At 39.5% G+C, this 9,265-nt stretch overlaps 2 protein-coding genes across 2 annotated transcripts in view; one reads left to right on the forward strand and one right to left on the reverse strand.

Annotated features, from left to right (window-relative positions):
- The window catches only part of si:ch211-112g6.4 (SH2 domain-containing protein 7), a 25,262-nt gene extending 23,167 nt beyond the window's left edge, over positions 1 to 2,095 (reverse strand). The window contains exon 1 of the mRNA XM_025002133.2: positions 1,745 to 2,095. Within this exon, the coding sequence (XP_024857901.2) occupies positions 1,745 to 1,899 (155 nt within the window). The 5' untranslated portion in view covers positions 1,900 to 2,095. The remainder of the gene's footprint in view (positions 1 to 1,744) is intronic.
- A 2,262-nt stretch (positions 2,096 to 4,357) lies between these two features.
- dapk2a (death-associated protein kinase 2a) overlaps positions 4,358 to 9,265 on the forward strand; it is a 15,797-nt gene continuing 10,889 nt past the window's right edge. Inside the window, exons 1-3 of the mRNA XM_037979959.1 lie at positions 4,358 to 4,517; positions 7,492 to 7,713; positions 7,951 to 8,089. Of these exons, the coding sequence (XP_037835887.1) occupies positions 4,456 to 4,517; positions 7,492 to 7,713; positions 7,951 to 8,089 (423 nt within the window). The 5' untranslated portion in view covers positions 4,358 to 4,455. The remainder of the gene's footprint in view (positions 4,518 to 7,491; positions 7,714 to 7,950; positions 8,090 to 9,265) is intronic.

Genomic DNA, 9,265 nt, shown 5'->3' on the forward strand with positions numbered 1-9,265 from the left:
GTTAGAGTGCAGGTTTTTGATGTTTGTCTCTTTCTTACTGTTTATTCATTGTCACATGCTGTTTTTATTTTGTTTTTTAATTATGTAAAGCACCTTGAAATGCCTTGCTGCTGAAATGTGCTATACAAATAAAATTTGATTGATTGATTTTGTTTGAGAAATTGTCTCAGTTTGTGGCTTTGGTTCTGATCTTTGATTCTGTTCTTTATGTATGTTTGGATTTTGTCCTAATTTTTCTATAACTTGTCCTCAAAGGTGGTATCTCACTGAGTTATGACTAGTAGGTGAGGGAGTCTCCAGAATGTCTCATGTACTTTAAGGTGGTTCTCTATTTCCTTGCTTGAGTCACAAATGCACAGTCCTGTCGCTTGAGTTTTGAACATGTTCAGAAGGTGTGTGCAACAGATTTGCTCTCAAAATAGTCACAGAGTCTCAAACCCATCTGAATTTTGTCATGGGGATCTCTAAGGAGCTCTCTCTCAAAGTTCAGAACCTGTCTCAAATGCCATGGTGGGACCATCAGAGAGCTGAGCAGAAACAAATGAACTGAAGCAATGGTGGAAAGAAGAGTGGGCTAAAACACCTCTACAACAATGTGAGAGCCATCAGCTCCAAAAAGCAAACATTCCTAGCAATACAGTTTTTGCACTTCAGTTAAGCCCGTCATCCAGAGCTACTGTGTGTAGTTGGTCCAACAGAAGTGGTTTTCTGTACCAAGGTCAGCTCTGGAGAACTGCTTTTTTCGGGTTAAAGTTTAAATGGAATGCATTAAAGGTTTCTTATTGGTGGTCCTACAGTGAGTAGAACTTATCATAAGTTTTATAATTACACAGTGCCCCCTTATGAATAAATATGATTAGTCAATTTTACTGTTGCTTCATACAGGTGTCACAATGGCTTATTATGGCATAGTCCCCTGTGAATTTCACAAAGGAACGACCAATCACAAAGCTAATAGTTTTCCCTTGTTTTCTACCAACAAAGATGGAAAAATCTGATTGGATGACACTGGTGACTTTTGTATGAAAACATCACATTCCAAACACACACTGAATGGACAATTTTGACTGGCTTATGTTGTCAGAAACACATTTTTAAAAAATAGGATTTTTTTAGTAAACATTGGGCCCTCTGTGAAGGCCTAGAGGATCCCTGCAGTTTGCCACAGTTGTCTTTTCTTTCGGCTGCCCTTTTCTGTGAGGGTTGCCACAGCTAACTTGCATGAAAGATTTGGCAATTGTTTTATACTGGATGCCCTTCCTGACGCAACTTGGGGTCAAACTTGCAGTCTCAAGATTATAAGACTGTGCACTGACTACTGAGCTATCGCAGCCTTCCTACAGTTTGCCACAAATAATATCTAATAACCCAGATTTTAGACTGTTCTTTTTAACTCAACTCTTAAGTAGTTTCAATTCAACAAATTAATCATTTTAATCCAAAAGTCAAACTAGTAACCCAATCCTGCCGAGTTAAAACTACTCAGACTATTCAAATTTGACCCGGCACTAGATAACAAATTGGGATACTTTTAACCCAGCAGGTTTCAGTGTTCAGATTCACCAGTATGACATCTTTCAAATGCAGATGTTGGCACTAATTTTTGGTCCCAAAAGCTGTGACAAAACAGAATAAAATCATAATGCTGATGACATGCTGCAGAAATCAATTCCAAAGAAGCAGTTTTAGAAAGTTTACAGGAATTACACTTGTCCTGCAGCAGAGCCATGACCATGATGCTTACTTTCTTGATGCGAGGCCTTGGAACCAGTCAGGGAAGTTTCCGTTGTGCAGGATGAGAGGCGCCTGCTTCTCTGTGAACCACCTGAGCACCAGCTCCTTCAGGCCTCCTCCTTCAGCCTCCATTTGAAGGTCTGCACTTGACTTCTTGGCCATCATGCTTGCTTGTCACAAGATGACAGAGCAGAGGTGCAGCAACATGCTCAGCTTGATAATATTTGACTCTCCACAGGAAGAAGAGGAGCCTCATTTGACTGTGTCTGTTGGACGTCATGCTTGTGTCAATGGTGGTATTGTTTCAGTTTATCTAATAAACTGGACCAGCTCTCATCACACCACCAGCTTTATTTTAATATCTCTGTTCCTTGTCCCAGATTGAACTTTAACACATTCAGTGTTTTGTTTTAACTCTTTGTGTGAAAATTTGTTTCTTTCAAAAGTTCTTCTTTGTTATTATTTAAAAATGTTTTACAAAGACTTGTGTTGTTATTTTTTTTTCATTTTGCAGCTTTTAAACATAACTATGTCTCAATATTTTTCTTATAAGTCCAGTTCCATACAGTTACAGTTTCACAAATGTGTAGAATGTGGATGAAGAAAAAAATTAAATACAATTTATGAATTTTATTAAAACAGCAAGTGGAGAGGTAAACAAATAAATATGTAAATGAAAAATAGAGCTAAAAAATAAACTAGAAAATCTAAAGAAGTTTTGTTCCAATACAGCTCCTGCCTGCCTCCAGCAGGAATTTAAGACTTTCTTTGTAATAATCTCAGCTGATAAAATGCCAACGTTTTAATGTAGAAACGGTAGAAGAAGAGTAAAGAGAACCCAGCTCAAATAAATGCTAACGCTGATAGCAGTGGCTCACCAATGGTAACCACACACCTGTGTGTGTCACTTCCTGACAGGTAGACCAAAAACAGAGGAAAGAAAGAAGCCTCAAACAAGCAGTCACTGTGTGAAAAAACTAGCTGGATCAAAAAAATTGTTGTACCGCGAGTAGCAGAAGATAACGATGGTCACATGTGTAAGTTTTAGGTTTCTAGAGTATTTTATGTTGGAGATATAAGTTAAAAAGGCAATTCACTTCTGGTTTCAAAGAGAAAAGAGAAAAGTCTGAGCTCAGATACAGTGGAAGTCAGAGAGCTTGGCTGTGCACACTTGTCACTCTAGGAGAATTTGAGAGAAAACCATAAGACCTACAGTAGTAACTGACACACTGAAAGAAGATAAAAAATATCGACACGTTCTTGTAAAAATTGTAGAAGTTTATCATTTCTGGGAGTATGAAGTGTGTTTGTAAAGAAATGTTAGAGTGACCTTACATTCTGTGGTAAAATCTCAAATTTAAAATGAGATTGTGTAAAAACTGTAAGAGCTATCAAAATACCAGTTCAGTCATGTAGAGTCCAGGAGCCTCATGTGCAGCTTTCATACTAAAAGTTGGCACAGGAACAATTCATGCGAACAAAAATAATAACGCATGTTTCTGCTAACCTTTCCTTCATACGTCCCAATTTACATGGAACTGAACTCAGAGAAGACTCCTCTCCTGACACGCCTCCATCTATATATGCAAATACATGTAAATATGTCCAGCAAGTGTGATTCTCCTCTTTGCATGATCCAAAATTACACTTAGATGCAGGAAAATGAGGAATTTCATGGGCTGTGAGTCAGAAATGCTCCTAAATAAGGTTGTGGGGCATTAAAAGGTATCTGGTACACTGTTCTCTGGCATTTGGGCATAGAGTAGTGACGGTGTGTGAAGCTGTGGTTGTCAGAGCAGCACACCCACAGAAGTAACAAAAAGCTGGTCAGACATAAAGGACTGCTGCCCATCTCCTCTCATCCAGTAATGTTAGACACCACTTACTGCACATGAATTACACACTATTATTGTAAATGAATTAAGTGAACCGGAGGCACAGATCTGCCAGTGGTGCCCTTCTGAGGCTGAGGCATTTCCAAGTTCTGGGGACATCAATTAAACTGCCTATTAATACATTTTTGAGTTAATTACAAGTTCTGTTATATTTAATATATATAAAAGGCAGATTATTAAAATCATAGATTTATAGTTGAATGTTTCCTAAAATAAGGTTATACATTTGATTTATGAAACTTTTTAAACATCAACAATTTATAGAAATGTTTATTTGATGCTAATCTGCAGAAAATGCCTCATAGTGTAGACAGAACTACTTTAATCATCTGTCATTATTAGACTTTTTGTGTGATTTTTCTGTAAATAACATACATCTCATATTCCAGTAGATTTCCCTTGCTGTGGGAGCTGAAAACGTAGTTTGGTTCCAAATCTCATTGAAGACAAAGCAAAATAAAGGTTCATGGCCATATATTCAAATTGTGCATTTATTTAACTCATTTATTTACTCACCTGAGATGATATCAAATTGTCATAAATTCGGCTTAAAATGCATAATTTTAAAATTTCTATAACTTTCTAAAATCTTGACCTTTTCATCTGGCAGATCTGCTGCGGCACCGCGTTAAATCCGTCGTTTAGTAAAGGAAGTTTTGAATGGCTGGGTTTCTCTCGGGACATCGCGGGATCCTTGTGGACCGAGCAGCACACGGAACACGTGAAGAGCGTTTTTACCCCGGTGAGATCATGTCTGCTCACTTTAGACCAGTCAGTGAGGGTCTGAGGGGTTCTGAGAGCTCAGTTTGGTCGGAGTCCTGCAGCCATGGGTGTGTTGAAGCAGCAGAATGTGGAGGACTTTTATCAGGTTGGAGAAGAGTTGGGCAGGTACAGACATGCATGCTGCTGCACATTTATTACCATCGGTGGGAAGTCAAATAAAGTGACTATTTAATCTCAGGAAATTTACACTGTTAAGTGTTCAATTATTGTTGTTGAGGGCGGGCGAGAGTGTTTATATCCATGTCTGTGTATGTGCCTGTCTGTTAGCAAAATATCTCATGAACCACTGGATGGATTTTAATTAAACTTTCAGAAAGTAATCATTGGACATACATCTAAAACTTGTTAACGTTTTGGAGTCACCTCAATTCAAAGTAGCCACCACAGCTGATCGATATTAGCCAGCACAAAAATGGCTCAAACTCAGTCAGTTTTACAGATATTGCAGTAAACTGTGTGGTGGTTGCTGAGAGTCATCCCCAACGCGTACCTTGAGATGGTTTTTGACTGTTTTTTACTTCCATGCAGGTTTTCTGTAATGCGAGCTGTTGGGGGTGAAAGTCTTTTTGGCTGTGAAACAATACATACATCCTTCTCCATGACACTTCCACTACTGTGCTTCGTAGCTGAAGTTCTTTGGTCTGCAGCAAAAAAGGAAACACAGAAATTCCTCCAGATACACATCTTTGTTGTCAAAACTGGAGATCCTCTGAACATCCTGGGGTGAACAAAATAAACAAAATGATCAACTTTTAAAGTCATTACAATTCAAGATGGCCACTACAGCTAATCAACGTTAGTCAACACAGAAATGGCTATAACTGAGTCAGTTTTACAGATTGTGAGCTAAAATATGATGTGTTCATGATTTAGTCATTCACAACACATTCTCTGAGCGTGACTTCTCGCACACATCACATGAGAACTGGCATAATCTTATTTTTATGGGCTGACTGAACCTCCATCATTTCTCATCATAAGATGATCTCAGGCTAAAACTTTAACATGAAAGGTGGTGGACAATATGCATTCCTTCAACGGTGCTAGTATAAGCAGAATTCATGTCCTACAACATTCAGATTATTAGAAAAAAAGAATAATTTCCTATTGCTGTGCCTCTACAGAAGACAGTTAAGGTCTTCCTCAGAAAAAAGGGTTTTATTCATAAAGTCATGTGACTGTTTGTTGGACATTTTAGGTGAAGCGCTTCAGTAACAGAGAGCTCAGATGGGAGCAGCTGCATGTTTTCTTGTCACACAAAGACAACTGCTTTGCTTTTTAAAGAGCTCATCTATGTATAGCAGCAGCGTTCCCAGATCAGATTGTGTTGTTTACAAACCGTTCAAATGGACCAAAGCAAACAGTTTTATACTGGAGCGCTAAATTCTTCTGCATGTGTGCATGTTTTGTGATGAGTCTATAATTGTCAGCTTTGTGTGGTGCAGACAGCTTGTTGCAGAAAACATGGAAAGCTAAAAATAGCAGCAGGAATGTGTGAGAGATGGAGTGTGATGACAAGCAGGCTCAGCTGTATGGAGGACCAAAAGCGACATAATCAAAAAAAAAAAAAAAAAAAAAAAAAAAAAAAATATATATATATATATATATATATATATATATATATATATATATATATTTTGCTTTGGCCTTTTCTTTACAGCTGCATTTCATCAAGTAATGTTTATATTTTGCTTTTGCTTTTTCCTTATACATTTCCTTCTCCTCTTTAACTACTGTGTGCATTTCTGCCTCAGTATGCAAACAGATATCTTCTGTGGTAAACAGGATTGGTTCTGTATGAATCCTTCACATTAACAACAGTGACAGCATGTCCAGAACCTCTGTTCTGCCAAGGCTGACTTCTGTTAGCAGCAATGCTAATTCTTCAGCTGGTCATGATATTACCTAACCTGGAGTCACAACAACAGTCCTGTTGTGTTGTTGCTGACTGGTTACCTCTGCTTTTAGTACTGTTGGATGGTCTGTTTGCCCATCTGTCTGTCTGTTAGCAAGCTTACTGAAAACTAATGAGCAGATTTTGATGAAATGTTTAGATAGTGTTAAGGTTGTCACAAAAAAAACAGCTGAATAAATTTAGATGGTGATCTGGATCTCGATCTGGATCCTACCATTTTTTACTGACCCTATGACTTTGGCAGAGGTTTGCACTCTGCGAGTGCTTCACGTTTAGAATAAGTCGTATCCATTTAGTTGTTTTTGATCACTACTTTCCTAAGTTTCTCTACTTTTATTTCCTTCTCATCTTTTCATGACCATGTTTTCCAAATTCAACCAATAATACAAAGACCCTCCCCCAAGCAGTGAACGTTGACCAGTAACTAAGCAGTAAGTGACAGACATGGACCCCAACAAATTAAAACTCATCTCAGAGATGGGAGCTTGTGCTTCAATTGAAATGTTCAAATAAAATACTCTAACATGCTAAGGATGGTTTAACAAAGTTTTTCAGCTTGCTTTGCACTATGTGTTGCTGTTTTTGTCTTATTTGTTTAAGAAAATAATGATTAGTCTAATAACTTTTGGGTGATGGTTAGTGATAGTTGCCATTTCAAAGACATTAATGTTGAACTGTGAGTAAGAATCCGTGAAAGGATGCAGACTCCTTTTTAAATCAGGTTTGATTTGATTATCAGCACTATTATTATTCTACGAATAATAACACTCTTGGGATGTAGGGTTTATTATAGCCTGACAGAAATGTAAATTTGCTTGTGTTTTTGAGTTCTAAGAAATGTTGTGAGGTCCCCTCCAGTCTTGGGCCCCTTAAGAAGTCTAAGGTTTGGTTTTCAGCTGGTGCCACACCAGATTTTAGCTTCATATCTGTAAAACTGACTGAGGTATAGTCATTTTTGTGTTTGCTAAGGTAAGCCTTCTTGAATTGGGTTGACCTCAAAAGTTAATCAGTTGTAGATATCCATCCAATAATTACTTCTTGAAAGTTTCATTAAATTTGTCCCCTGGTTTCTGAGGTATTTTGTGAATGCTACAAATGAACAACAAAGTCTACAGATAAGTTTGAAGCAGACCTGACTCTCAGAACCCTTCCTCTGTGTTTCAGTGGGCAGTTTGCTATTGTGAAGCAGTGCAGAGAGAGGAGCACGGGTCTGGAGTTTGCTGCCAAGTTCATAAAGAAGCGTCAGAGCATAGCGAGCTCTCGAGGAGTGCGACGGGACGAGATTGAGCGGGAGGTGACCATCCTGCAGCAGATCCAGCACCCGAACATCGTCACTCTGCACGATGTGTATGAGAATCGCACTGATGTAGTGCTTGTCTTGGAGCTGTAAGAGCACATAACCAAAACTGACATTTGGGATTTTAATATTATTTTATTTTAAGGAACTGTGAAGCCTATACCCTTAGAGGATTCTCATTTAGCTTCTGTGGCTCAGAGTTCTCCTCAGCTCTGCCACTTTGGATGAAAAACATTATGTGTCTACTTTATCTGAGTCTATTGTTACAAACTGCATACACAGAAAACATTGCTGAGGGCACTGGATGACCAGCGTTTGTGTGTCAGGGTCTCAGGTGGTGAACTGTTCGACTTCTTGGCCCAGAAGGAGTCTCTGAGTGAGGAGGAGGCCACACAGTTCATCAAGCAAATCCTGGAGGGGGTGAACTACCTCCATGCCCGAAAGATCGCCCACTTTGACCTCAAGGTTTGTCCAACATGACAAGCTTCATCCACAGGAAGGAGACGTGTTCTGATATTCAGTTTACTGCTGCAGTACATTTACCTGATTCACAGCAACAAAAGCTCCATTAGCATTTCTTCTAATATCTTCAGGAGCGAGTTACCACAGTCAGTGATGTGCAGCTAACACTTTACAAGATCATCCATCCATCCATCCATCATCCATCCATCCATCCATCCATTCATCATCCCTCCATCCATCCATCATCCATCCATTCATCATCCATCCATCCATCATCCACCCATCCATCCATCCATCCATCCATCCATCCATCCATCCATCCATCCATCCATCCATCCATCATCCATCTATCATCCATCCATCCATCCATCCATCATCATATTTCTTCCACTTATCTGAGTTCGGATCACATTTTTTGTCTGTCTATGAGAGGAACCCAGACCTCCCTCTCCCCAGAGACATTCTCGAGCTCCTCCTGGATGATCCTAAGGTGTTCCCAGACCAGGGAGGATATATACACTCTCCAGCATCTTCTGGATGTGCCCCTGGGTCTGCTCCCAGTGGGATGTGTCCAGGTGGCATCCTAATCAAATGCCTGAACCATCTCAGCTGATTCATTTCGATGAGGAGCAGCAGCTCCAATCTAAGCTCCCCCTCTGTAAGGCTGAGCCTAACATCCCTACGGAGGAAACTCATTTCATATGTTTGTATTGAGGATCTTGTTCTTTCAGTTGTGAGCCGTAACTTAAGACCATAGGTGAGGGGTGAAACGTAGACAGACCAGTAAATCCAGAGCTTTTCCTTTCAGATCAACTCTTTCTGAAAACAATGTAAACTTTGTTAGGAACCAGAATAGTTCTGCAAGATAAGTTTTTTTATTTCACAACAGTAATTTATTTGATCAATATTTTATTCCTTTTGTAATAATCTGCAGATTACAGGTGAGCTAACAGCTTCTCTTTTACATTAGTTACATCAATAAAACCCACCATCCACCCAACCTTTTTGGAGTCCTTGGAAGGGTTACTGGAGGGTGCCCCTCCTGGGGACTCCCTTGTTCTGCTGGGGGACTTCAACGCTCACGTGGGCAATGACAGTGAGACCTGGAGGGGTGTGGTTGGGAGGAACGGCCCCCCTGATCTGAATCCGAGCGGTGTTCTGTTGTTGGACTTCTGTGCT

The sequence above is a fragment of the Kryptolebias marmoratus genome, linkage group LG15 (genome assembly GCF_001649575.2).
Source record: "Kryptolebias marmoratus isolate JLee-2015 linkage group LG15, ASM164957v2, whole genome shotgun sequence".
In the NCBI taxonomy this organism is placed as follows: Eukaryota; Metazoa; Chordata; class Actinopteri; order Cyprinodontiformes; family Rivulidae; genus Kryptolebias; species Kryptolebias marmoratus.